At 43.3% G+C, this 27869-nt stretch overlaps 1 protein-coding gene and 1 long non-coding RNA gene across 7 annotated transcripts in view; one reads left to right on the top strand and one right to left on the bottom strand.

Moving 5' to 3' along the window:
- The window catches only part of LOC105477044 (uncharacterized), a 144411-nt gene extending 140570 nt beyond the window's left edge, over nt 1–3841 (top strand). The window contains exons 2-3 of the long non-coding RNA XR_984422.3: nt 1197–1309; nt 3651–3841. This is a non-coding gene — a long non-coding RNA (uncharacterized lncRNA). The remainder of the gene's footprint in view (nt 1–1196; nt 1310–3650) is intronic.
- Nucleotides 1–27869, bottom strand: part of LOC105477048 (collagen and calcium binding EGF domains 1) — a 288584-nt gene that overhangs the window by 7981 nt on the left and 252734 nt on the right. For 2 of the 6 annotated variants that reach the window (XM_011733362.3, XM_071085252.1), the window contains 3 exons: nt 25547–25686; nt 25413–25448; nt 24300–24335 (listed from right to left, as the gene is read on the bottom strand). In XM_011733362.3, coding sequence (XP_011731664.2) covers nt 24300–24335; nt 25413–25448; nt 25547–25686 — 212 coding nt within the window. Of the gene's footprint in view, nt 1–20120; nt 22341–24299; nt 24777–25412; nt 25449–25546; nt 25687–27869 lie in introns of those variants that run through there. The other 4 variants (XM_071085251.1, XR_011616857.1, XR_011616858.1 and 1 more) reach the window with 4 other exon arrangements.

Raw genomic sequence — 27869 nt, 5'->3', positions numbered from 1 at the left:
CTGTGCATACTGCCTGAACTGGTGAGATGCTAATATAAATTTGGAAAGATTCAAATTTGTTTTCTTTCCCCTGACATATTTTTTGAAAAGTTTGAGAGAATCCTCCAATAATCTTTGTCCCACCAGCAAATTACAGGGCTATAGAATGAAGACTGTCTGCCTACACATAAGATCTGAATATAATAATATATTTTACTTAGTTGCTTGATTGACTTAAGTAGTTTGATGCTTATAAAGTCTTGATGCATGTGCTAATTTTTCAAGTGGTACATTTTACAGAGAGCATTTGTGTTTGCTTCTGCCAAAACATGGTTTCACAAATAACTCAGTTCTCAAATACTAGGACAGAGACTCGTTGAACCATGCCATTAAAAAAAAAATTGATTTTACACTTTTCCGCCCACCTCTTTCACAACAGCAAAGCAAAACTTTAGCTTCTTTCCCCAAACTCCCCCTTCCCCTCCAACTTCATGCCTTGCCTTCCCCAGGCCTGCCTGTGTCCCCTGGCTGTGCTCCTGGCAAGAACTGTTTTCCTCCCACTGTCACTGTTTTTAAAATGAGATGCATTCTGCAGCGTTCTTTCCCTCTTCTTCTCCCTTCTCTTCCTCAATTCTATTTCTGGATGAGCACATTGGCACATGTTTTTATTGTCAGGTTACACTTTCCCCCTGGTCAAAGAGAAGATTAATATGGAAGGGAGGCTCCTACATATTATTTATATTTCAAGTCTAATACAGAGGTTCTCAATGTGTGGTTCATAGAACTTGTTTGAAAGGCAAATATTCCAGTTCTACCCCCAGATCTACTGAATCTCGCATGCTGGGGGTGCAGCCAGCAATCTGTTTTAAACAGTCTTTCCAGGTGATTTTTTTTTTTTTTTTGAGATGGCGTCTCACTCTGTCGTCCAGGCTGGAGTGCAGTGGCATGATTTTGGCTCACTACAACCTCTACCTCCTGGGTTCAAGAGATTCTCCTGCCTCAGCCTCCCGGGTAGCTAGGATTACAGGCATGGGCCACCATGCCCGGCTAATTTTTGTATTTTTAGTAGAGATGGGGTTTCACCATGTTGGCCAGGCTGGTCTTGAACTCCTGACCTCAGGTGATCAGCCCGCCTTGGCCTACCAAAGTGCTGAGATTACAGGCATGAACCACCGTGCCCAGCCTTTTTTTTTTTTTAACCTTTCTTCTCTTACCAGGCGTGTGTGCAGTTCCTTCCAGAGGCCCCTGGCGGTGCTGACAAGTATCAGTCTCTTCTTACAAATGCTGGCAACAGGAAAAGCATATTTCCAAAGGGCAAGCGTTCAAACATGTAAATGTGAGCATTTCACTGCCTCCTCTTCCAAGATTAGAGTTTTTGGACAAGAAAAAAAGCAAGTCTGAGAGCACATAGCCACGCTAAGCTACTCAATGCCATAAACCAAAAAAAAGCAATATATCTCTAGTCTTCACCTTTTCAGAATGTATCTCACCAACCCTGGGGTCTCTTAAGTGGCAAAGGACAAGAGGATGAATGACTAACTCATTTCTGTTGAAACAGGTTATAGAATGTTTGCAGTCCATCGCAGAAATGAGGGCTGAGTTTTAGAGTGAGGACTTTGTTAACCCTCACTTGCAGAGCATTTGTTTGTTGAGGGTTTTAACAGTTGGATTAGGTTTGACTGAATATTACAGAAAACTAAAAATACTAGTAATTCCAGTGGTTAAAAGAGACTCAAGTTCCTTTTTCTCTTACATACAAGGCCAGAGGCAGGCAGTTGTTGATGAAAAGTCAAACTCTGTAAAATATTTGAAGAGATTTATTCTGAGCTAAATATGAGTGACCATGGCCTGTGACACAACCCTCAGGAGATCCTGAGAACATGTGCCCAAGGTGGTCGCGGTGCAGCTTGGTTTTATACATTTTAGGGAGGCATGAGACATCAATCAAATACATTTAAGAAATACATTGGTTAGGATGGGCGCAGTGGCTCATGGCCTGTAATCCCAGCACTTTGGGAAGCCGAGGCGGGTGGATCATGAGGTGAGGAGATCGAGACCATCCTGGCTAACACGATGAAACTCTGTCTCTACTAAAAATACAAAAAATTAGCCAGGCGTGGTGGCGGGCGCCTGTAGTCCCAGCTACTTGGGAGACTGAGGCAGGAGAATGGCGTGAATCCAGGAGGCGGAGCTTGCAGTGAGCTGAGATTGTGCCACTGCACTCCAGCCTGGGTGAAACAGCGAGACTCCGTCTCAAAAAAAAAAAAAAAAAAAAGATAAAGGATTATGGAGACCAGGTTTTATTGTGCAGAGGAAGCTCTCAGCAGACTTCAGAGAGAACAGGTTGTAAATTGTTTCTTATCCGACTTAAAAAGATGCCTGGCTCTTAGTTGATTATCTCCTGGATCTGGGAAGGAAGGAAGAAAAACAAACGGGAGAGGGGATTCTCCATAGAATGAGAATTTTTCCCACAAGAGGCTTTGCAGGGCAATTTCAAGGTATGGCAAGGAAATACATTTTGAGGTAAAACATTTTTATTTTCTTCCTTGTTATGCCAGTGTCAGATTGGAAAGTAAGTCACGACATACAGGGCTAAATAAAACCCATCTGATGAGAATTTATGGTTTGTGGGACATGACTCCCCAGACCGTTTAGAAAGGGGTCAATGACTGGGGTACTGGCTCCATGATTGTCAGGGACCCTGGCTCCATATTCTCTCCACCCTGCCATCCTGAATGAACCACTTCCTAGTATAAAACAGCTGCTTAAGTTCTCAGCATCATATCCAAATTCCAGCCAGCAGAAACGAGGAAGGGCTTCCTTTAAGGGAATGTTGTAGAAGTTACACATAACTTTTGCTTACATCCAGTGACTGATACCTAGTCACATGACCATCTCTAGTTGCAAGGGAGGCTGGGAAATGTAGTCTTTATTTTGGATGGCCATGAACCCAGCTGAAAACCAGGAATAAACACACTAAGGGAGAGAGTTAGGGGCAACTAGCAGTATCTGCCTCAGAGGTCCAATTTTAAGGGCCATAGGCCACACCTACACCACTTCTGGCTTTCCAGTTCTATCTCAAAAATTGTAACTTGAAGTTTTTTGTTTTTGTTTTTTAGCCAGTTCTGCTGGTAGACTTACCTTCTTTTTCCCTCACTTCTAATTAGATTCAATAACTACAATAAATCAGGTGGCTCTTTGGGGTGCCGAGGAAGTTTTAAATTGCTTATTATCATTTTTCTGAGATGGAGTCTCGCTGTGTCACCCAGGTTGGAGTGCAGTGGTGCAATCTTGGCTCACTGCAACCTCCGCCTCCCGGGTTCAAGCGATTCTTCTGCCTCACCTCCTGAGTAGCTGGGACTACAGGTATGCACCACCACATCTGGCTAATTTTTGTATATATACATATATAATATACGCACATATATACACACATATACACATATATACATATATGCATACATATATACACACATATATACATATATACACACACATATATATACACACATGTATATATATTTAAGTAGAGACAGGGTTTCGCCATGTTGGCCAGGCTGGTCTCGAATCCTGACCTTAGGTTATCCACCCTCCTTGGCCTCCCAAAGGGCTAGGATTACAGGTGTGAGTCACTGCACCCAGCCACTTACTAATTCTTTACATTCTTCCAGGCAACTCACTTTGGAGACTTCTGAGGTTGCAAGTGCCACATTCTGAAACTACTTGTGCTTCTCTGAAAGACAGCACCTTGTCTTGGAGCAAGAACATGAAGCAAAGCACTCTTTGTGGCGGAAAAGATGTGGCTTGCTGTGATAAATGGTAGCTCTTTGGGGTCTTTAATAGTATTTACAAGTATAAAAAGTGTTGATTGAGATAAAAAAGTTTGAGAACTGCTGAGATACATACTCACTAATGAATCAATCACTGTGGCCAAGACTTCTCTAACAACTGAAATTCACATTCATTCATTTACATAATAACTATTCACCTACTGTGTTCTAGGCACTGCTTGGCATCAAAGATACCATGTAGATGGGCCTGAGTCATACACATGTCCAAATCTTGGAAGTGGGATATCCCAACCTTATCAAATGGATTCACCAAAGAAAAGATAGATTCATTTTTTTTTTTTTACCAGAAAGAAGAAGAATTGTTGATAACAGAGATATCCTTATCCCACAGTAGATACTATGTTTGTTGATGAAACTCAAACTCTCTAATTCATTTTAGTGGAATTTACTGAGTTGGCCAATGAGGTGGGGGAAGTAGTCCCATTTCACCCATGTCCCTTTTACTGATGGCCAGAAAGAATGGGGAGAAGCTGATATTAATGGGGCCTCGTAATATAGAACGGGTCCTGAAGAGAATTCCACATTAAAATTTTTAGCCTGTTGGAGCTTGAACAATTCTTTTCATTAGGGCCCAAACCTAATCCTAGTGCTTTCTGCCTGTGGCCACGGGGAGAGTCAGGAAACAACTGTGCCAAATCCCCACATAAATATTAATGGAAGATTAACCCACTCGCAATTTCCAGAGGAAAGACCTTGCCCAGAAATGGCAGTGAAAGTTGGAGAATTCAGCTTCCTCCACCAATACTGGGCCCATGAGTAAGAAAGGAAAATGAAGAGTGAAAAACAGAGACAGAGGATTGATTTCATTTCATCCAAAGTGTCTGGCTCTGGTTTCTTCAGCGCAGAGCCCATTCTATAAAATGGAAATTGTTTTAGAAAAGGAGATGGCTCAGAACTTCCCCTCAAGGGAATGTTGTTTGCAACCCAAGTGGATACTGGTCTGTGACCTCTACCTCAGAGTAGATAGCACTTTCATTCAATAACAAGCAAGTGATTTTTTCTTACTAAATTCATGCAATTTTGTTTTTTTTTTTTTTTGCTATTTCTTCTTTTTTGTTTACTTATTCATGCTTTATTTTTTGTTTTTAATTCATGCAATTTTGAAAGACTTATTAAAGATATTTTTATTCCTACATTCATACAAAAGTGGAGGAAATATTATCATCGTCTTAGTCCATTGGGACTGCTACAACAAAATACTATAAACTGGGTAGCTTATAAACAACAGAAATGCATTTCTTGTATTTATGGGGGCTGGGAAATCCAAGATCGAGGTGCCAGAAGATTCAGCATCTGGTGTTGAAGGCCTGCTTTCTAGTTCATAGATTGCACCTTCTTTCTGTGTCCTTACATGGTAAAAGGGCAAGGCAGCTCTCTAGAATCTCTTTTATAAGGGCACTAATTCCACTCATGAGGGTTCCATCATCATGACCTAATTACTGCTCACCCCAAAGACCCTCACCTCCTAATACCATCATCTTGGGAGTTAGAATGTCAACATATGAATTTTCAGGGACACACATATTCAGACCATAGCAATATTGAACATCCACGGCCCACCTTTTAAAATTATCAACACACATGCAATATTGTTTTACCTATATTACTACCCCTATCCCTTACCGCATGAGATTATTTTAGAGAGATCAGGTAAAAGACATCTTTTAAATACTTATTCTTAAAAGATTTTCAAAATCATAAAATACATATAGAGTGTTTTAATGCTGTTAGGAACCGATCTCCCCAAGCTTACAAATCAGAATTAGATAAAACTGGCTAAAACAACCATTTTCCATTTTTCCCTCCCATCCCTCTCTCCAACTGCCCCTAAGTGAGTCATCTCAATCAAGAATAATTATGGAGATATTTGGACATCCCCTATGACAACAGCATAATTTGATTATTGGCCCGAGGTCAAAGAATTGTGAATCTGCAAACAAATCCACACATGCATGTGTTTCTCCCTCCCATTTTGAAACCAAATGACCCCAACATTTGGTTTGCCATGAACATCTTTCACTTTTCACTCTCCCCTGGCATTTGAAGGAAGTCTTTTGCCTATGTCTGGATTTCCTCACATGTATCCCCTGAGGAATTTCATTAGTTGTGAAATACCAGAATGTTTATAGCAGAGACATTTTTCTTCTGAGAATGGAGTTCAGAGTTCTGACGGATGGTGGTATCGACAATAGGATGCTGTATCTCAAAAAGACAAAAGAAAGTGTCTAAAATTTCAGATCCACAGCTTTGTGGGCACTTGCATTGAACCCATGCAAACTTAAAAGATAAGAAAAGATGCACTTCCATGTAAAAATAAAAATAACTGAAGTAAAACCCCAAGTCACTATAACGTGGACTTGAAAGTCCTAGTTTAAAAAAAAAAATGCATCTCATCCCTAACTGATTTACTGAACAGTGTAAATTAGTTGGGCATCAAAACCGGCTTTTAACTTTTGATAAACTTTTCACCCTCTCCTTTTTGATTGTGGCTCCCTTCGTGAAATCCTGCCCAAATTTTAACTTTCTAGGCACCTTTGAGATTTAAGACCAAGTCCTGTTCATTATTAAAACCTGAGCCTTGAACTTGATTTAAAGCTTGGCTCTTCCCTGCTCCCAAATCCAGTGGGGGCTGGGGCTAGGGCTATGGGCCTGGCTGTTTGAAAGGAAGCGAAGGTCTGGTTCTGAGACTCCTCTACCTCCTGCTTACCTGCCTCTGCTAATTCAAGCTTTTAGAGGGATTGCAAGAGGCTGGTAGGAAAGGGCCAGCTTTGGTGGCTGCGCTTACATCAGAGTAAGGAAGGGTCCCTGGTGTTGAGTCCCTGCCTCTCCTTTCCCCTCTGTGTTCCTTCATTTTCATACATCAGGGAGTAGATGGATGCCTCACCTTCTTCTCAGGGGCAATCATCCACAATCCCTTCAAGCCATGTGAAAGAGGCTACTCCCACCAGGCCTCTGACTTCATTGGAGCTAGTGTTATGTCTACGAATAAGTATATCCCCTCTCTTCAGGGCACACATGCCAAGCACTCCTTCTTCCTTCCCCATGGTCATGGGGCAGTCTAGTGAAGAGGAGACTCTGAGATCATCCTCCCAAGAATGCTTGTGGCAGGCCTTGCTTCACAGGCAAACAACATAGACCTGGCACACGTCCAGCCGGAGAACACGCTGCCCTCTTACATTCTTGAAGCACCCCAAGTTCTTATGAGTAAACTTTTGGAGCCCCCTCTCACTTGGCTTTAGGGATGGATACCTCTCCCCTAGCCACACTCTAAGTAGGGACAAACTTGTCATCAAGAACACCATTATTTTCTGTAAGGCTGTCTACATCTCCCTCAACCCGGTCCTCTTCTCCCACAGCTGGGGTCAGCCTGGAGAGGCACAGTTCTGAACAGGAGCTGCTCACTAAGCTCCCTGGGGGAGGTGGCAGCTCTCAAACTATTTGATGATGCTCACTTAAGAACATGGGGATGCCGGCTGGGCGCAGTGTAATCTCACGCCTGTAATCCCAGCACTTTGAGAGGCCAAAGCGGGTGGATCACAAGGTCAGTAGATCGATACCATCCTGACCAAGATGGTGAAACTCAGTCTCTACTAAAATACAAAAACTTAGCCGTGCATGGTGGTGCACGCCTGTAGTCCCAGCTACTCAGGAGGCTAAGGCAGGGGAATCACTTGAACCCAGAGGCGGAGGTTGCAGTGAGCCGAGATCATGCCACTGCACTCCAGCCTAGTGACAGAGCAAGACTCCATCTCAAAAAACAAAAAACAAAACAAAAACCAAACAAACAAAAAGAACATGGGGATGCCTTTGCCCTCAGCTTTGAGTCTAAAACACAATTTTGGTTCAGTAGGAAAATTCCACTTGCTGGGCAGGACTTGCAGGTTGTGAAACCCACATATCTATGCTCATAGATACTGAGCGTAGAGGAGGGAATAGGAGAAGCCTATTAGAGGTCGTCTCTTGTTGGCCAGTATGCATGGGTACTTGCTTTTCCTTAAAAGGGGTAAAAGCCAGAATAAGGGGTATCAAGGATGAAGAATCCAGTTGCAAATTGTAAAATAAAGATTGTTCAGCAAATTTCTGTAAGGAAAAAGAAATAAAAAGGAGATGGGGCTTCAGTATGTACCAGTACAGATCTGTGACTTCATTCACTAGACTATAATCTATGTATAAATAAATGTACAATCCCATAACAACAGGGGCCAGTGCTGACCACAGTAGATGAGGGCATTCAATACATATCTGTTAAATAATTAAGTGAATGGAAGTAGTTGAGGGCCACTGATGGCTGTATCTTTAGCAACTGCTTGCTTTCTGCTAACATTTTCTGAGCACTTCACAGGCACCAAGTACTGCTGTAAGTCTCCAGCAGCCATGAAGATAGTTAACTCTTGTACTTAAGCAGTTTGTGACTAAGGGTTGGAGACAGATTAGCACAACTACCTACAAATAAAACCTCCAGATTCCATTTGGGAGAAAGCAAGGACCCTGTCTTTGAAGTCAGAAAGGAGTGGGAAATGGGGAAGACCCTGATACAGCTTCTACCTGGACACAGCCCTGATCCAAACTGTTCCAAATGAGGTGGAATTCATGTCTTCATGTTCCTTAGTATGATGTGAGGGTCACCCAGCTAGTAATGGAAGTGACTCAAAAACCCTGAAATTCACAATGATAGTGGTGGAGAGACCATTCATTGTATTATGGGAGAAGGTGCTTTTGAGGAAACAAAGCTCCTTGGTTGTTTCAGCTTGTCTTCCAATTCGACCCTCTTCCCTGGAATCTAACTATGCCTAAGTTTAGCTCTGAGATTAATTGTCTTCCTCCTCATTATATTTCACATATTCCCTCAAAATTTCTTTGTTTGGGCCTTAATGTGGAGTCAAGTGACTAACTTCTCCATGTACCTGCTGGTTAATGGATGAACCTGCTCTTGTAACTGAAAGCTGTAACCTGAGTGAATGGTCCCTAAGCAGGGAAATGAGTGGTGAGAATTTCAGACTTGAGGCAGACATTGAGAGGATTGGTATTTTCAATTGTCAATTGCAACAAGTTTCCTTAGGCCCCTTCCATGCACCCAGGATCCCTCACACCATCCCTTTGTCCCCGAGGGACCCCAGGGTAACTTTCTCCTGAGAATAGTACTCAGATTTCTTGGCTTCAGTGGGGACTTCTGGAATCAAGTAAAAGGCATGAAAGAAACTGAAGTGCCTGACAGAGGGATGTCTGTGTACCTCTTTGCAAAATAAGTGTGTGTGTGCGTGGGGTGACGGTAGTATAGCAGCAGCCCCCAGTACCATCTGACCACAGATAAGCTACCAAGGTGAAACTTTGAGTCCAGCAATCACAGGCTTAGCAGAGGAGGGCTTAGATGCAATGAAGTTGCTGATTACTCAACAAAGACTCAGCAAGAAAAGTTCTCTACACAGATCACAGATTTCATCCTTGGTAGAAAGGTGCCTATGTAGCTGGAAAAGCCAATAAATACCTGGGGGCTAACTTCCTTTATTTGGAACACACATAATCTCAGCAACCCAAAGACCTTCATCCTACCTCATGTGAATATTGACATGCAAAGCCTGTGTCAATCTGACTGGTAGTATTGGATCTCAGTGGTCAATAGCTACGTAGAATAAGCCCTGAAGGAAACATGTATTCGGCTATTCTTGAAAGGCTCTTTTGAAGGGACCACTTTTTGAAATGTTTTCCAGCTGTTATTTCCTTTCTGAATAATCTGAGCCTAATTCAATTTGTGCACCTTTTTCTTTTCCAGAAGGCAAATTACCCGCATATGGCTTGCTGTAGTTGTGCATATGATCCACTGGTTTTGGCTGAGAGTTTTACAGAATTGTAAATAAATGACCCCGTCGAAGTGTTCCTTTCACATTACATGGTCCTGCAATTACATGATATGATGGCAGTTAGTAAGATTCTGTGTATTATCTCCAGAGCCCTGGGGTAAAATGGTCTATAGCCATGTCCAAGATGGGTTGGGGCAGGTCCAGCACATTACATGACTGTGAGGGGGCGGTGGCGAACACAGCCAAGAACGTCCATGGGTTACATTTTTTTTTAAACCTGACAAAACTTGAATTTGGAAACTGTTCTGTCTGCATACATCCCAAAAGCTATTTGTAAAGCAAAAAATGACTATAGATACAACTCTCCTTCTGCTTTAATCATTTTTCCCATCCAGCTCTCATCCCCAGTGTGGTTGTGATGCTAGAGATAGAAGAGGATAAGAAGCCACGAAAACAGGCTGGAAGAGAAGTGGGGATTCAGCACGTAAGTTGTCACCTCCCAGAATCGCTGAGAATCAGGAGTCCCTGAATCGCCTGGGGATGCTGGTGAAAGCGACACCATGCGGGAACAGTAGGTGAATGAAGCTTACCAGGGTCAACGTGCTGCATGGGCGTCATTTCTGCCCTCTCACCTGGGGAACCAGCCTCCAAAATATTAGCAACTTGTGGCAAGGCCAGGGCCCATGCTAGGGAGGGAGTCACCTTCCCAGTCTCGCTACCCAGACTCTCCCTCCAGACTTCTTCCCCTTTAGCAGCTATCAATTTAATGCCTGCTAACATGTTAATGGAGAGGTAAGGTTTAAGGTGTGCCATTTCCCAGAGAAACTATGTTTTAAAACATTGAACAGACACGGATTAAATAATTGAGACATAATAGCCATATGTGAATTTCTGACACTTGTCAGAGTTCTAAATTAATCTAATTTTCTCCTGCTCCCATCTAAAGTCCAGAGCACATGCTCCTGTGTGAGGGAAGACTTTGCTACTCGCAGTGTGGTTCCCAAACAGCAGCACTGATATCACCCGGGAGTTTGCCAGAAGGGAAACCTCAGACTCCTGAATCAGAATCTTCACTGTCATAAAATCCTCAGATGGTTCCTATGCACAAAGAAGTTTGAGAAACATCAGTCTAAGCAAGTGGTTTTCAAACTGTGGGCTGCTACTCATGAAGTCAATTTAGTGGTTGTGACCAGGATTTTGTTTTTTTTGAGACAGGGCCTCACTATGTTGCCCAGCCTGGAGTGTAGTAACACAAATCACAGCTCACTGCAGCCTCGAACTCTTAGGCTCAAGTGATCCTTCTGCCTCAGCCTCCTGAGTGGCTAAGACTATAGATGTGCACCCAGCTATTTTTTTTCCTTTTAGTTTTGTAGAACTACACAGGGTCTCGCTTTGTTGCCCAAGCTGGTTTTGAGCTGCTGATTTCAAGCAATCCTCCTGCCTCAGTCTCCTAAAGTGCTGGGATTTTAAGTATGAGCCACTGTGCCCAGCCAGGATTTTTTTTAAAAAGCAAATTGCACAGAGAAAATGAGAGTGCACCCTATGTAGTAAATATTGTAAAACTTACGTCTCAATAGCGTATAGATAAATGTGAATGTTGTGTCACTGCATAAAATATATTTTCCCAGTGGGTCATTGTCAAAAACATTTGAAGCCTGCTGATCTTATGACAGGCTGGTTATTTACATATCAAGGCAGTCTATATTTTATTCTTTAACGAAGTTCACCCATCAGATTAATATTTGCAGGTCATTCATTTAATCCCTGTGCAAAGACACTTGAATTAAAACATGCATTCTAATGTTCCCTTACTTTTGGCATGAAACTTTATAAGAAATATATGTTGATCAGTGACTATTTAATAAAGATTTACCATATTCCTTCTAGAAAAGAACCTTTCCTGAACAATACAATGTTACTTTTTATTAGCTAATTTTATTTAACCTATTTTGAGTTTTGACTCTGATATGGTTAAGCTTTATGTCCCCACCCAAATCTCATATTGAATTGTAATCCCCATAATCCCCACGTGTCAAGGGAGAGACCAGGCAGAGGTAACTGAATCATGGGGGGAGGTTTCCCTCCTGCTGTTATTGTGATAGTGAGTTCTTATGAGATCTGATGGTTTTATAAGGCGGTCTTCTCACTTTGCTCAGCATTTCTCCTTCTTGCCACCTTGTGAAGGAGATGCCTTGCTTCCCTTTTGCCTTCCGCAATGATTTTAAGTTTCCTGAGGCCTCCCCAGCCATGCTGAACTGTGAGTCAATTAAACCTCTTTCCTTTATAAATTACCCAGTCTCAGGCAGTTCTTTATAGCAGTATGAAAACAGACTAAAACTGACTCCCAGTTATTTTGGGGTCATATCGGATACTAAATACAGTTGACCCTTGAACAACATGGGTTTGAACTGGGTGCATCCACTTATACGTGGACTTCCTTCTGCCTCTGCCACCGGAGACAGAGAAACCAACCCCTCCTCTTCTTCCTCAGCCTCAGCCTCAACCTCAACCTACTCAACCTGATGACAAGGATGAAGATCTTTATGATGATCCACTTCCACTTAATAGTAAATATATTTTCTCTTATGATTTTAATAACATTTTCTCTAGCTTATTTTTGAAGAACATTGTATATAATACCTATAAAATAGGAAATATATGTCAATCAACTGTTCATTATCGGTAAAGCTTCCAATCAATAGTAAGCTATTAGTAGTTATGTTTTCGGGGAAGTCAAAAGCTATCTGCAGATTTTCGACTGCATGGGGTATTAGGAATCAACTATCACAGTGATTATATTAGTATCATTCTTCTTTTATTTTCTTCTCCATTAACATCTCAATAGTTTTACTATATACTTGTTAGCCACCTCATAGCAGGAGGTCAGAAAGGTTGTCAACCCAGCATAGATTAGAAAACTGGATGGTGGGAAGCAAAAGGCCCTGTGTCTAGACAATTTTCTTGTGACTTTCTGCACCATGGAGGCCCATTCTGTGAAGTCATGTGTGATTCCAAAGTGGGAGAGAATGTGGGGCTGAGTGTCTGTGCTATGTTTATCAGATGGGATTAAACCAGCACAGTGCATTAATATTCTGAAATACACTTGTGTGTTATGAATGTTTACCTCTTAGGATACGTATACATTGAGGATACCAAAAATATCTACCTTATGGGATTTTGAGAAGACTAAATGCATTAACTGAATTAAATTCATTATGTAAACATTCATTCAACTCCTACTGTGTCCTGGGTATTGTGGCAGATGCTGGGAATATGGTAGAAAAATAGTTCCTGCTCCTGAGGATTTTCTAGCCTAGAAAGGAAGCAGATAAGCAAGTACGGTACCTGCCAGGTGCAGTGGCTCACGTCTGTAATCCAAGCACTTTGGGAGGCTGAGGCAGGAGGATCGCTTGAGTCCAGGAATTTGAGACCAGCCTGGGCAACACAGGGAAACCCTGTTTCTACAAAAAATACAAAAATCAGCTTGTCATGGTGGCTTGTGCCTGTGGTCCCAGCTACTTAGGAGTCTGAGATGGGAGGATTATTTGGGCCTGGGAGGCAGAGGTTGTGGTGGGCCGAGATCATGCCACTGCACTCCAGCCTGGGTGACAGAGCAAAACCCTGTCTCAATAAAACCCCCAAAAACAAAAACAAAAAAGCAATTACAGTATCAATTCTCATAGTGCAGACAGTCAACAAACAAGTACAGTCATGCATCGATTAACAACAGGGATACATTCTGAGAAATGTCTCATTAGGTGTTTCATTGCTGTGTGAACATCATGGGATGTACCACTTACACAAACCTAGATGGCATAGCCTGCTACACACCTAGGCTATATGGTACAACCTATTGTTCCTAGGCTATGAACCTGTACAGCATTTTATTGATTGAATACTGCAGACAACTATAACACAATGGTGAGTATCTGAGTATCAAAACAGAAAAGGTACAGTGCAAATACTGAATAAAGATAAAAAATGGTACACCTGTATACGGCACTTACTATGAATGCAGCTTGCAGGACTGGAGGTTGCCGTAGGTGGGTGAGTGAGCGGTGAGTGAATGTGAAGACCTGGGACATTGCTACACTACTGTAGACTTTGTAAACACTGTAGACTTAGGTTACACCAAATTTATTTAAAAATAAAGTAATTGTGTTATGTAATGGCCATCATGTCACTAGGTGAAGTAGTTTTCAGCTCCCGTATAATCTTAGGGGTCTACCGTTGTATATGTGATCTGCCATTGACTAAAACGTCATGATTTGGCACCTGACCAGTACACTGCTTCAACAGTTTCCGAATGCGTTTCCCTACTCCCATTCTTATCCTTTCAGCAACTCTCTATGTGTCCACTAGGAAATGCAAAGTCCTCTTGCAGGGCCTTAAGGCCTTGCCTTGCCCCCGTCTGCCTCTGCAAGGCATCTCCTACCCCATTTTGCTTCACTTATTCTGTTCCAGCAACATGGGTGGCCCCATTGCTACTCTTTGAGCACACCAAGCAGGTCAGCCTCAGGGTCTGGCTGTAATCCCTGTATGGATCACTTTCATCTACAGGGCTCACTTCTCCCTTTGTTCAGGCCTCTGCTCTTACACCACCTTTCCAGAAGGCCCATCTAAAGTACACACTCCCACTCTCTGTTACTTTTTTTTTTTTTTTTTTGAGGCGGAGTCTCGCTCTGTCACCCAGGCTGCAGTGCAGTGGCCCAATCTCGGCTCACTGCAAGCTCCACCTCCCGGGTTCACGCCATTCTCCTGACTCAGCCTCGCGAGTAGCTGGGACTACCGGTGCCCACCACCACGCCTGGCTAATTGTTTTGTGTTTTTAGTAGAGATGGGGTTTCACTGTGTTAGTCAGGATGGTCTCGATCTCCTGACCTCGTGATCCATCCGCCTCAGCCTCCCAAAGTGTTGAGATTACAGGCGTGAGCCACCGTGCCTTGTCCTTCTGTTACTTTTCACTCCTCTACCCTAATTACGTTTCCCCACAGCACTTCTTAGCACTGATATATAGCGTGGTGGTTAATTTTACTATAAATTTGGGCCACAACACCCAGATATTTGGTCAAATATTTTAGATGTTTCTATGAATGTACTTTCTAGACGAGAGTAACATTTGTATTAGTAGACTGAGTAAAGCACACTACCCTCCATAATGTGGGTGGGGCTCATCCAATCAGCTAAGGGCCTTAATAGAAAAAGATTGACCTTCCAAGCAAGGAGGAATTCTTCTAGCAGGAAGCCTGTGGACTCCAACTGCAATGCCAACTCTTCTGTCTCCAGCCTGCCAGCTTGGCAGTTTTTCCAATTCCAGATCTACAGCTGTGTGAGCCAATTTCTTAAAATAAATCCCTGTCTCTTGGTGCTGTTTCTCAAGAACCATGACTGATACATATATTTCTGTTTGTCTTCCTGGACCAGAAGCTATACTCTACCAGTGCAGGAACTTTGTACCATTCAATACTCTATCCTCACCCTCAATACGTTTTTGTTGAATGAAGTGAATAAGAATTTCAAGTTGGAAAAAAAATGATGTTAAAGGAAATAAGCAGGATAAAGGTCAATAGGGAGAAAATGTCTTTCTTGTACTGGGTTGAAGTGTCCCCTCAAAATTCTTATCTACGGGAGACTCAGAATGTGACCTTATTTGGAAATAATCTTTGCAGATATAATTAAACTGAGATGAGGTCACATCGCATTAAGCCAACAAGTAGTACCTTTTTAAAATTATTTTTTTTGAGAAGGAGTCTCGCTCTGTTGCCCAGGCTGGAATACAGTGGTGCAATCTCAGCTCACTGTGATCTCTGCCTCTGGGGTTCAGGTGATTCTTGTGTCTCAGCCTCCCGAATAGCTGGGATTACAGGCATGCACCATCACGCCTGGCTAACTTTTGTATTTTTAATAGAGATGGGGTTTCACCATGTTGGCCAGGTTGGTCTCGAACTCCTGACCTCAAGTGATCTGCCCACCTCAGCCTTCCAAAGTGCTGGGATTATAGGCGTGAGCCACAATGCCTGGCCACTAGTAGCATCTTTATAAGAAAAGAAAATAGGCACACGGAAGACTTAGAGAGGAGAATGCTGGAGACCACCATGTGAAGCCGCAGAGGCAGGAGGGTAGAACACCATGTGATATTGGAGGCGAGGAATGCAGAGACTGTGGGCAAACACCAGAAATGACACAGGGATGAGATGGTTGCTCCTAAGAGCCTCCAGAAGGTACCGACCCTACTGACACATTGATTTCAGACTTCCAGCCTCCAGAACTGTAATACAATAAATTTCTGTTGTTTTAAGCCACCCAGTTTGTGATACTGTTTTGGCAGCCTAAGAAACTCATCCACCCCTCCACCAGTTCCCCAGATCTTACGATCCAACTGCCGTCACCCACACATCTTGGAAGAGTTGCCTTTTCCTTGTGGACCACCCAGTGGCTGAGCGCCACTTCCCATTTGGCTGTCCTGTAACCCTGCATCTAGACATGAGCAAGCCTGTGGAAATTTGCACATGGAGCTGAGCTGGGGTGTTTCAAAGTTTTGGGCTTCAAAAGCATAGCGAGCTTTGTCAAAACTGCAGTGTCCTGGTCGAGAAGAAGCAAGCCTCAAATTTTGCTGGGAATCAAGACTGGAACACGTGATGTTACCCAACAGCTGCACAGTGAGATGCCAAGAGGCCATGAGGACTGTAAGTGCTCAACCAGCTTTTGGTTGATTAAATTAAGAGGGCTGGAAAAATTATATATGAAGTTGTCTCCCAGATTTCCATAATCTGCTATGTCACCTGGAGCCTTTGTAAAGCTGTTGTATGGGAAAGGCTGGGAGGGGCCATGAGGTCCTGTGTGGCTGGCCTGAATGCTGTTGGCTACTTTGAGCGTGCGGCTCTGGGAAGGAGTGCATTTCGGAGCCAAGGGTGGGCTCCCCTGGCATGAACCCTTATTGGCTCTTGTAGCGCCTAACACTTCGTAGCTTATTGTGGTTTGTAATCGCATATTTAAGTGATTATTTTGTCTGGAAGGATCCTTATCTGTTTTGCCAAAAATCCCCAGCAGAACAGGGATTAAGATGTTTTTGCTCCCAATTGTGTCTGCAGTACATAGCACAGTGCCTAGATTGCAATAGACACTTACAAATATTTACTAACTGAAGTGAGATGTATAAATACAGGTTAAATTCAGGACACTAAATGCACCCTGCTAAGGATGGCTAAAGTCCCTTTGAAATAAGCTCTCATTTTATCATACCACTACACTTCCCATATGGCCCAATTAGCAAAAATTTCCCTTCTCTTATCTTTACATAGGAGACTATAGCTACCAACTCATGAGAGTTCCTCCCTCCAACTTTATTTTTAAGGTAGTCAACTTTCCCCCCACCCTAAAAGGAAATTTTTTCTTTTTAAAAATACGCTTTATTCAAAAAAAGGCAGACTGGTTCCTGGGGTTTCTGCCCTTCTAGGGGAAAGTGCCACATTTAATACAACTTATTTTTTTAGGGATGGGGTCTTGCAATGTTGCTCAGACTGGCCTTGAAGTCCTGGGCTCAAGTGATCCTCTCGCTCCAGTGTCTGGGACTACAGGCATGAGCCACGGCATCCCCCAGAGGAAATCCTACGTGGAATTCTAATCCAAAACAGACAACTAGTTGAACACTGAGTCACTGTGAGTGCAGCGCTGGGGGCAGGGAGCACTCAGTCTTCACAAGCCTCTCATTTGTGAGCTCCTAAGGCAGCTCCAACGAGCGTCTAGAGGGTTCTTGGTTTGAAAATCTCACCCTGGGAATCTCAGCTAGGGAACTGGATCTCTGAGACCCACACTCAGTGGTACCCGGGCCTTCAGACCTTGATTCAGATTCAGATGCTCTGACCACACCCAGACCTCAGGAGGTGGCTGACCCAGATTCCAGATTCCAGCTCTCAAGAGAAATGCACCTCTCCATTTCCTTGTTAACTGGGTAAAAAGATGACTTGCTTCACAAAACCAGGTGTCAGGACAAAACACAGTAGAGCCATGTAAGAAAAATAACTTTGTTATTAAGCATATACAATCATATCAAAAGTACGTCATAGTATCACATCCACAATTGTTTGAATGCTAGCTTGACTGTTATATGGACCTGTTACAAATAATGAACAACAGAGCTACTCCAGTACATGACTAGTCCCTGTGAAATAAAAACAGACCCATGGCACACATGAAATTCCTAAGGGGACTTGCTTTGATCCCCTGGGGAATAAGAGGGTCCTTTTCTATGATTTCCCTAGAGCAGTAACATTTGTTGAGGGAGCATGTGAAGTTCATGATTATATGCCTTAACAATCACAGTCATGGTGTGTTTTGTTTTCCAAATGGAAAATTATTTTTTGACTTGTTGTAAGATACAAATATTGACTGTGCCAGGAAAAAATTCATCTATTTCCCTGAACTCATTATTAATAACTTTAGATGGCTCTATTCTACTTGCTGTTTGGCCTGGATTCCTGCAATAACTTTCCTTTTCAGGAAGGTTATCTGAAAGATGTTAAGTCTGCAGACTGAGGCTGCTGTGGTGGTTTCTGAGGCACAGGCTGAGATGTGGGGAGAGACAGTGGGGAGTAACACCCAAAATATGATGGGGGAGTTGCTGCCTGAAAACCCACAGCAATGTCTGGCTTGGGGAAGCCTTCCCTTGCAGCCCTGGGAACAGGGCTCACCAGGCCCACAGTAATTATGAACCTTGGAAAGATGACCGAAGCCAGGGTGCTCTTCACTGGTATTTGGTGGGGTAATACTCCCCTCTCCTTCCTTCCAAAACCAATGAACATTTATTATTTACCTGTTGGGCTATGACACACCTGTCTGAGTTTATACAGTAGAAATGACTTCCTTTGGTCAATAAATCCTATGGCAGATGTTGGGCATTAACTCAGAAGGTGAGAAAAGGCACTATCCTCTCTGCAGCCCCACTCACTTTTGGCACAGTATAGGTTATAATTTCTCCCTCTGGAACTGGGAAGGGAGGGGGTGTTCCTAAACTAAAATGCATGCCGTCCATGTACTATTTTCTTTTTTCTTTTTTTGAGATGGGGTCTCATTCTATCGCCAGGCTGGAATGCAGTGGCGCGATCTTCGCTCACTGCAACCTCCACCTCCTGGGTTCAAGCAATTCTCCTGCCTCAGCCTCCCGAGTAGCTGGGACTACAGGCATGTGCCACCACGCCCGGCTAATTTTTTTTGTATTTTAGTAGAGATGGGGTTTCACCATGTAGGTCAGGATGGTCTTGATCTCCTGACCTCATGATCCGCCCGCCTCAGCCTCCCAGTGTTGGAATTATAGGCGTGAGCCACCGTGCCTGGCCCCATGTAGTATATTCTTAACAGCGTATTTTTTATTCCCATTGCTTTCCAAGAACAGAGGTAACTTAGGAGGTCCTGTGAAGAGGGTGCAAAAATCGAAGTCAACATTTCTACTAACAGGTTGAGGAGGTGTACAAACATCTTTTTCACTATAAAACATGAAATGCACTGTAGCAAATCTTACCCCAGAAATGGCTTTCCCATTAGGTTTTGAGCAGAAGTCCTATTGAAACAGTAAAGCTTTTTCTATCTAGCTAAAAGATACATTAGAAATAATGATGCCTTATGATGTCCTATCTTTGAAAAATAAAATTTGGGCATAAAGAGTACATATCAGTCTTGCAGTAGTCCAAGTTTTGAAAATCTGAGGATTAAAAATTATTTTCTAAATTAAATTGGTCCAGCAGATTGACGTTACAAAATACAGGTTACTATAAGTTTTGCTGGAGAATATTATCTGGAATAGTTTCATGAAATCCAGATAATACTACTTTCCATTAATTCTTTTAATATATTATTCTAGCCTATGGCCAAACATGCAGTTTGGTTGCATTTTATGAGCACTTCACAATAAAGGTCATATGTCTAAATACAGTTCACTGTCAAAGAAAAGGTATTAAAATTCCTCATTTAAAAAAAATCACAGATGGACCTAGCCATCTCTCATACAGCTTGTGCATCATTGTGTGTGTGTGTGTGTGTGTGTGTGTGTGTGTGTGTTTTAAAAGCATTCATCCATTCACACCCTTTAAATACCATGCTCCACAAGCAGGCAAACATTAAATATATCCAGATGGAAATCAACAGCTGTTCACTTCCTCTCTTTATAAACCCGTGGTTGGCGTGACCTTCTGTCATGAATGTTGAATTTTGCAGAGAGAAGGAGGAAGAAAAGATGCTAGAAAAAGAGCACTAAGAATGTGTTTGCTTTCACTTTAAAAATGCTAGTGGACAGTCACCAGGAATTTTGCATAAATGAGACATAGAGGAGCAACGTGTTCATCAAAGACTCAGTCACACGCTGACATGAGTCCTGCATTTCCAACATGGTAGGAAGAAGGGAAGGAAGACTGCTGCCACTAGAGATTTGCAAAGCCCCTTCCTATCATTCTTAAGGGAGAAGACTGAAAGGTGGCATTCAAACACAACAAGAGGGATATTCTTTTTTTTTTTTTTTTTTTAAGAGTCTTGCTCTGTTGCCTAGGCTGGAGTGCAGTAGTGCAATCTTGGCTCTGCCCCCGGGTTAAAGCAATTCTCCTGCCTCAGCCTCCTGAGTAGCTGGGATTACAGGCATGCACCACCACGCCCAGCTAATTTTTGTATTTTTAGTAGAGACGGGGTTTCACCATGTTGGTCAGGCTGGTCTCGAACTCCTGACCTTGTGATCTGCCCGCCTCAGCCTCCCAAAGGGCTGGGATTAGAGGCGTGGGCTACCATGCCCAGCCAAGAGGGATTTTCTTTAAGCAAGCTTTCACAGTAGTGGAGTTCAATGATGTGGGCTGAAAGGTGGAGGCAAAAAAGCCAAAAAGAAATAGGAAAGGACATGGCAGGATGGGAAATTCCAACATGAGCGAATATGAGTGTGAGAATGATCATTTGTGAAGCTCAATAGAAGAGTGAAAGCCTCCCGCAAAGGCAGATGAACAGCCACTTTGTGTGTCCAATGAGAAAGTGGACTGTGAGTAACTTATAAGCTGCTCATTGGAACCAAGAGGACCCTCAACAACGTTACAAAGGAGCAGATCATCCTTCTGGTCTCTTGCTCCTGGTGCTTCTGAATGCACAACAAACCTTGGCAGGAACATGCTTCCCTTTGGGACCCAGAGGTGCTCTGAGAAAACACTCTAACTCACTAGGAGGTGGAGAAATAGACCCTTTTCTGAACTGCTTCTCACATGCAGGGGAAAAGAAATCAAAGAAAATGCCTGAAAGAACTGGAACTTGGACTAAATGAAAGAAGGAAAAAATGGGAATAGGAAGGAAGTTTTTGCAAACAAGGAAAACTACTGTTTTTTCTCCCCATCCAAGATAACTTTCAATAGTGTATTATTCTCAATATGTTGGTGGCAAGCTTGGTTGGCTCCAGACAAAAACTTGTAACACCCAAGGAGAGCAAATTTACCTACTGCTGCTGATGGCGTTAGTGAGGTCAACCCAAGCCAGCAACTTCCTTGCGGCCTTCAGCCCCACTGTGTATTGGTTCAGCCTGGATCATGGCACCTGCTCAGAACCAGGAATTCTGTGCCTCTCTCTAAGGTCAGCCACTTTATTGAACAAATAATCTGTGATGTATACAGCAGGCTCCACTCTTGATTAAACAGCTTTAAAATATTCTAGCAAACCAGAGCCCACTGTTTTAATGTGAATCCAGGCATTTCCCTTTGTTTTTTGAAAAGAGGATTTAATCTTCTTCCCTAAATAGGATACTTACAGATAAGCATGGCATGAAACCTTAAGCACCATATTTGAATTTTAGAATGTGGCAATCTATGTAACAGTAAATATATGACTGCAATTCTTTTCTATCTTCTCTAAATGTCATTCAGTTCTCTCCTCTCTTTAATTGAATTTGGGAAACGTTTGACAAGGGCATACAATATTTAAAATCTACTGGAAGCACAAGGAAAAAGAATTCTCCACCAAAGTACATCTACACGTTTGTCCTCTCCACCCCTTTTTAACTGAAGAGCCCTAATTTTGATACTAGAGGAGTTACGGTCTATTCTGAATACACATCTTAGAAGTAGCCTCACATTTTCTTAGAGCTCACTTTGCCATTTTCCCTTTTGATACTCTGCCAAATTTAACTTGAAGAATTTATGATTTAAGACACTGCGAGAGTACCTAAAATCCAAAGTTCCTGGAAAAATAGCATGTAAATGAAAAGTTACAATGCAAACCACTCCAATGAACTCTTAGTAAGCAGCAGGTAAATCAATCATTCACTCCCATGTGTCTGCAGGCCTAGGAGGGGACTCTGAAAATAGTATTGTATCTGGAAGAAGAGGAATAGAGAGATGTCAGGAGAAGAGAAGAGAAAAATGTATGTTTTCTAGGTCTCCAGTGGTGTTTTTTTCTCTTTAGATGGTTTAACTGCAGGTGAGTTGATCTTTCTCTTCCTTTGGCATGACGGTGTTGGGATGTGCTATGGATAGAAGTCTCTGGGGGCTCTCAAGTCTCTTGTCTCAGTTCTTCTTGGGTGGTCGTCTCCAGAGCCCAGGTCCATGGCTTCTGGGTAGCTGGGAAATTCCTGAGGTAAAGGGAACTCCTCTGCTGAAGAGTGAGTCCGGTGCCCGAACACCTTTTCCTGCAGCTCAGTGATGTCATTGCGGATGTCAGCCAGCATAAGTAGCAGGAAATCGAAAGAACCAGGGGGTCCCTGTGTACATGGGAGGAATCAAAGCTAGAATATGACAGACAGCAATGGCCTCCGGGGCTCCATGACTTGACCTGCTGCTTGCTGGCAACTACTTTCTCAATAACTGTGCCCCAAATGGAGTCAATGTGAGGACTGCTACAGGAGCCTGGGGGTCCTCCACATTGTTTTCTAATTCTGTCACTTCTCAGATGAGCTTTGGTGATGTATTCACCTTTCCTCCCTCCTAACTCTAGGCTTTATCAAATCCAGTAGAGGAAAGAATATAAGACAACTCTCCTAAGTTACTTTCCAAAGCAGTCTGGAAGATGCTTATGAAGGCAGCAGAGCAGTGGTTAAGAGACTGGGGTTCTGTTGGGTTTGAATCTCATCTCTGCTGCTTACTGTGTGGTCTTAATTTCTTGTGGTTCAGTTTCCATATCTGTAAAATGGGGATAATAATAGTCCCAATTTCATAGGGTTTTATAGGGTTCATAAGTGAGGATTTAAATAAGTAAATGTATGTAAAGCGCTTTGAACATAATATGTATTCAAAACATTATCTGGGCCAGGAGTGGTGGCTCACACCTGTAATCCTAGCACTTTGGGGGGCCAAGGTGGACAGATAGCTTGAGCCCAGGAGTTCAAGACCAACCTGGACAACATGGTGAAACCCTGTCTCTACAAAAAATATTAACAAAAATTTAGCCAGGTGTGGTGGTGAGCACCTGTGGACCCCGCTACTTGGGAGGTTAAGGTGGATGATCGCTTGAGCCCAGAAGGTCGAGGCTGCAGTGAGCCGAGATTGTGCCTCTGCACTCCAGCCTGGGTGACAGAGTGAGACCCTGTCTCAAAATTATTAAAATTTTTATAAGATGGCCGACTATAAGCACAAACTAAATGAGGTTGAGAGGATGTTGTAAAGACGTCAACTCCTCATCATCTAGGAAAGGTCCAAACAAAAGCTTCCTAATTTTTCTATGTCTTGAGTATCCTTTATCATCATATAGTATTTACTAAGCCTTAATTTTATAGAGTGCTGTGTGGGGCATGGTAAAAAAGAAATGCACAAACACGCATGTTCTGGGCTTGTCAGAAGTTTGTAATAAAATTGTTATCACTTCCCACAGCTGCTGCAGCAGCAGCAGGCACTATGGAAGCAGAGCTTACATGGTAAAGCACTAAGACAGGCATAGGATTTTCATATCATTTGACCCTCACAATAGCCACTTGAGGGATGGCAGGTCAGATTCCACTATTGCCACTGCACAGGTGGGGGAATGATGCCCAGAGACCCTCAGTGATGTGCCGTGGTCAGAAAGCTAGCAGGTAGAAGAGTTGAGATGGGAACCCACGACTTCCACCTCTGTGGCCACAGCTTTTGGATTTCAGAAATGATACTTCTTCAGAAGCAGTGAAGTGGTTTGAATTTTCTGTGCTTCTGAATACTACTATTTCTCATTTTTAATCTCCCAGATACTATGCATATATGCAGCTAATTTCTTCTCAGATCCTAAACAGCCCTGCATGGTTTTGCGCTTTTTAAGAGGAGATGGGCATCTGACCGGCCAGGGTTGTAGCAGTGGCTAAATTCTCAAGTATGCAGAGTTATGATTTAAACCTATAGATTTCTTTCCTAGACCTTTCAAATGTTTTATGATACAGACTCATAAAACATTTTATGAGAAAACTTGGAAACAGACTCATGGCATAGTCGGGTTTTGAGCTTTAGGAAAGACATTTTAAATGAAGATTAGCCATGATAAAAGAAAAAACAACAACAGAAAACAAGTTTGAAAAATAAATCCAAACTAGCAGCTAAGGTCTTCTATGACTGTCTTCCTAACCACAAAGTTCTGCTCAGGTGAGCTGAGTGCCATCAGGAAGGGGTGGGCCTTTGCTACGAGACTGACCTATAGGCTCATCAGAGCTGCATCCCTGAGAATGTTCCCCTGGGGAAGCAGGACACAGAATGCTACTTACTGGAGACCCTCTGGGCCCAGGCGCTCCTCTATCCCCCTAAAAACAGAAAGGCCAGGGTTAGCTTTCTAGAGCACATGGATACCACAACAATAGTCTGTATTTATACACCCACCATAACCACTTCCCTGCACAAAACAACAAATATTTTCTATAGAAAACATATGTAAAACTGAGCTGGACTCACGGGACCACTGATTTGAACAAGATTGCTTGGGTCAAGTGTTTCTCATTCTGATTTCCCTTGAGCCCATATATTTTCAAACCTTCCTGGCAAGAGGAATGTTCGTATTTCCCAGCAGCATGTGCAGTAACAAACTTTCTGAAATATCTCACACTGACTTCTTTGTGTGCAAAAAAGAGAAGGCGGCTCTCAGAGGGGAACCACCCTGCTTGCAGAAAGAATGGAGCATCTCCTGTCCCCGACTTGAAAATCTCACAGAAATGGAAACACACAAAACGCTGTCCTGTAAAGCAACACTGGTTAAAGAGAAAAACACATGTGAGTATCACAATGCAGAGGCTCATTTAAAATTTATAGGGGTCATTTTTCCTATGACCGGTTGTGGTGGTGGTTTTTGTCTTTGGGGTTGGTTTCAGAATTTAAGAAAATGGCTTTTCAGATTTTGTTCCCAGCTTTGGGGAAAAAGTTATATCTGGTGTCTGTGTCTCACTTTTGCTGCATGCAAAATGGGGATGGTAAACAGTAACTGGTAAGCTTTCCTCGATGTCAGTGCAAGAGGTAGAAAGTGAGAGACCTTCAGGCCAGGAGCGGTGCCTCACGCCTGTCATACCAGCACTTTGGGAGGCCGAGACGGGCAGATCACCTGAGCTCAGGAATTTAAGGCCAGTCTGGGTAATACGGTGAAACCTCATCTCTACTAAAAAATCCAAAAATTAGCCGGGAGTGGTGGTACATGCCTGTGGTCCCAGCTATTTGGGAGGCTGAGGCGGGAGAATTGGGCTTGAGCCCGAGAGGCAGAGGTTGTAACGAGCCAAGATTGCGCCACTGCACTCCAGCCTGGGTGACAGAGCAAGACCATCTCAAAAAAACAAAACAAAACAAAATCGAACGTGAGAGACCTTTAGCTTGTGAGGACCACTCATAAGGCTTACCTTAGAACCATCTCTTCCTGGTGCACCTGGTGGACCCTACAATACAAAAGGATCTGGTTTAACCACAGGGAAAAGCATGGGACAAAAACACATTTTCCCCCAAACAGGAAGTGGATCTCTGATAAGATACTGACCACAGGGCCCCTCCGGCCTTGTTTAATGTGGGACAGATCAGGAGATGGTCCCATGGGTCCCATTGAGCCCCGTGGACCGGGCTGCCCAGGAGGGCCTGGCATACCGGGGAAGCCTGGGCTCCCCTTTGGTCCTGGTGAGCCTGTAATCAAAGAACACGTCATTAGCTCACAGCACATGAGAAGGACGAAGGGCCCTGGCTACCAAGAGTCCCGGGCCCCTGCAGTCATCTCTCTTTGTACTCTCTCTGCCTTTGCCTTCTGACATCCGCATCAGGATGTCCCACGGGCATTTTAAACTTGATATGGTCAAAAGCAGCTTCCCCATCTTCCTCTCTTTTCACAGACCGCCAGTCACCCATCCACTCAAGCCAAAACCTGGAGAGTCTTCCTCTATATTTCCCCATTTCTGCAACCTCGTTTTGGAATCAGTGGCCAGCTCCTGTGCCTTTTACTTCTTTAACATCTCACAGCTGTCTGCTCCCTTCTCTCCACTGGATCACAGCCGATAGTGGCCACCACAGCCGACAGTGGCCACCACAGCAGAGAAGTGGTGATCGCGGCAGGACAGCAGTTAAGAGACAGGTTTTAGCATCAGGGAGACTTGGGTTTGAATCTGACAAGTTGCCCGAGCTATCTGAGCTTTAGTTTCTCATCTCGTCTGTAAAGCTGGGCTAATAAAAAATCTTCCTTATGGAGTAGTTGTATTCAATGAGATTTCAGATATACACACACCACTTAGTATAGTACTTCCCACATAGTACTAAAACAAATCTGTTAGGCCTTCCTTATATTTGCCTTGACTCTTGCCTCATTGCTAGTCTCTCTGCCCCCCCCCGCAGCCTTGTCTACCCCTTGCCCATTTTTGACATTTCTATAGGGATGACATATCTAAAACAAGTCTTACTATGTAACCCACCTACTTTCAACCTTTTGGTGCAGATGTCTCAAGGCACTGGGTGGGTCAGCAAACTCACTCTTTCTTGCACGCCCCAGAGAAATATCCCTTACTTCTTAGTGAGGGGTAGGAAATGTTCGTTGGCCAAGATTTGCCAGGGATGGAAGGCATGCTGGGGGATGAGTCAGGGGATGTGGGGAAGATCATCTCACCCCAAGGCCCAGAAGCATAGGTCATGCTTAGGATTGCAGCTGGAGCAGGAGAACTGAAAATGTCCCCTTGCCCCACAATTCTAGCATGAAGTAATAGCAATCTACCACTGGCGGAAGGGCAACAGTGTGGGGACAGAACCCCTCTGTGGCACAGGTATGTGTGTGTAGAGGCTGCAGAAAGCTCAGAGTATAAACACTGAGAAAAATCCACTGGTAACCTAGGCATCCGCTAAGCATAAGGTAACAGCATCCTACCACTGGAGGAATTATTTGAAGACTGTGGAACACAAAGTAAATGTAGTGACAGTAAGGCCAAAACCCAGCTGTTATTCAGTAGGCTGACTTGACTTCCCATGGCAGTGGCCTGACAAAAGAAGAGGGTACTCATCTCCAGGACTGATAACTACATACCTCAGTCTCTACTGTTTCTCTGCAAATGATGTCTGGCATTCAATCCAAAACTTTCAGGCACATAGAAAAAAGGGCTGGGCACAGGGGCTCATGCTGTAATCCCTGCGCTTTGGGAGGCTTAGGCGGATGGATTACCTGAGGTCAGGAGTTCGAGACCAGCCTGGCCAACATGGTGAAACCTCATCTCTACTGAAAATACAAAAATCAGCAAGATGTGATGGTGGGTGCCTGTAATCCCAGCTACTCGGGAAGCTGAGGCAGGAGAATTGCTTGAACCTGGGAAGCAGAAGTTGCAGTGGGCCAAGATTGCACCATTGCACTACAGCCTGGGTGACAGAGTGAGACTCCATCTCAAAAATAAAAATAAAATAAAAACAAATTCAAAACAAAAAACCCATTGTCAAGTGATAGAAGTGATAGAACAATCAGCAGGACAAGCCTCAGAGGGGACCCAGATGTCGGAATAATGAGATATGGGCTTTAAAATAACAGTATGTGAAAGGGGCTGGTGGAAAAGAGAAACAGCTTCTCTGAACAGATGAGGGATTTTAGCAGAGAGATGGAAATTAAAGGAAAAAAGTCAAATGGAAATATAAAATACAACATCATATATGAAAATGATATAAGCCCATCAGCAGACCGCTCGCAGCTGAGCAAAGACTCAGTGAACTTAAAGATAAGTCAATAGTTACTCAAAGAGAATCACAAAGAGGAAAATAAAATGAAGTATCCAAAAGAGGTGAGATAATATCGAACCATCTAAAATAAAACCCTACAGTGGCTCCCCTCTGCGTAGAGAATAAAG

Source organism: Macaca nemestrina, chromosome 19 (genome assembly GCF_043159975.1).
Source record: "Macaca nemestrina isolate mMacNem1 chromosome 19, mMacNem.hap1, whole genome shotgun sequence".
Lineage (NCBI taxonomy): Eukaryota > Metazoa > Chordata > Mammalia > Primates > Cercopithecidae > Macaca > Macaca nemestrina.
The sequence above is the reverse complement of the archived record's forward strand: the minus strand, read 5'-3'. Positions and strand labels throughout refer to the sequence as shown.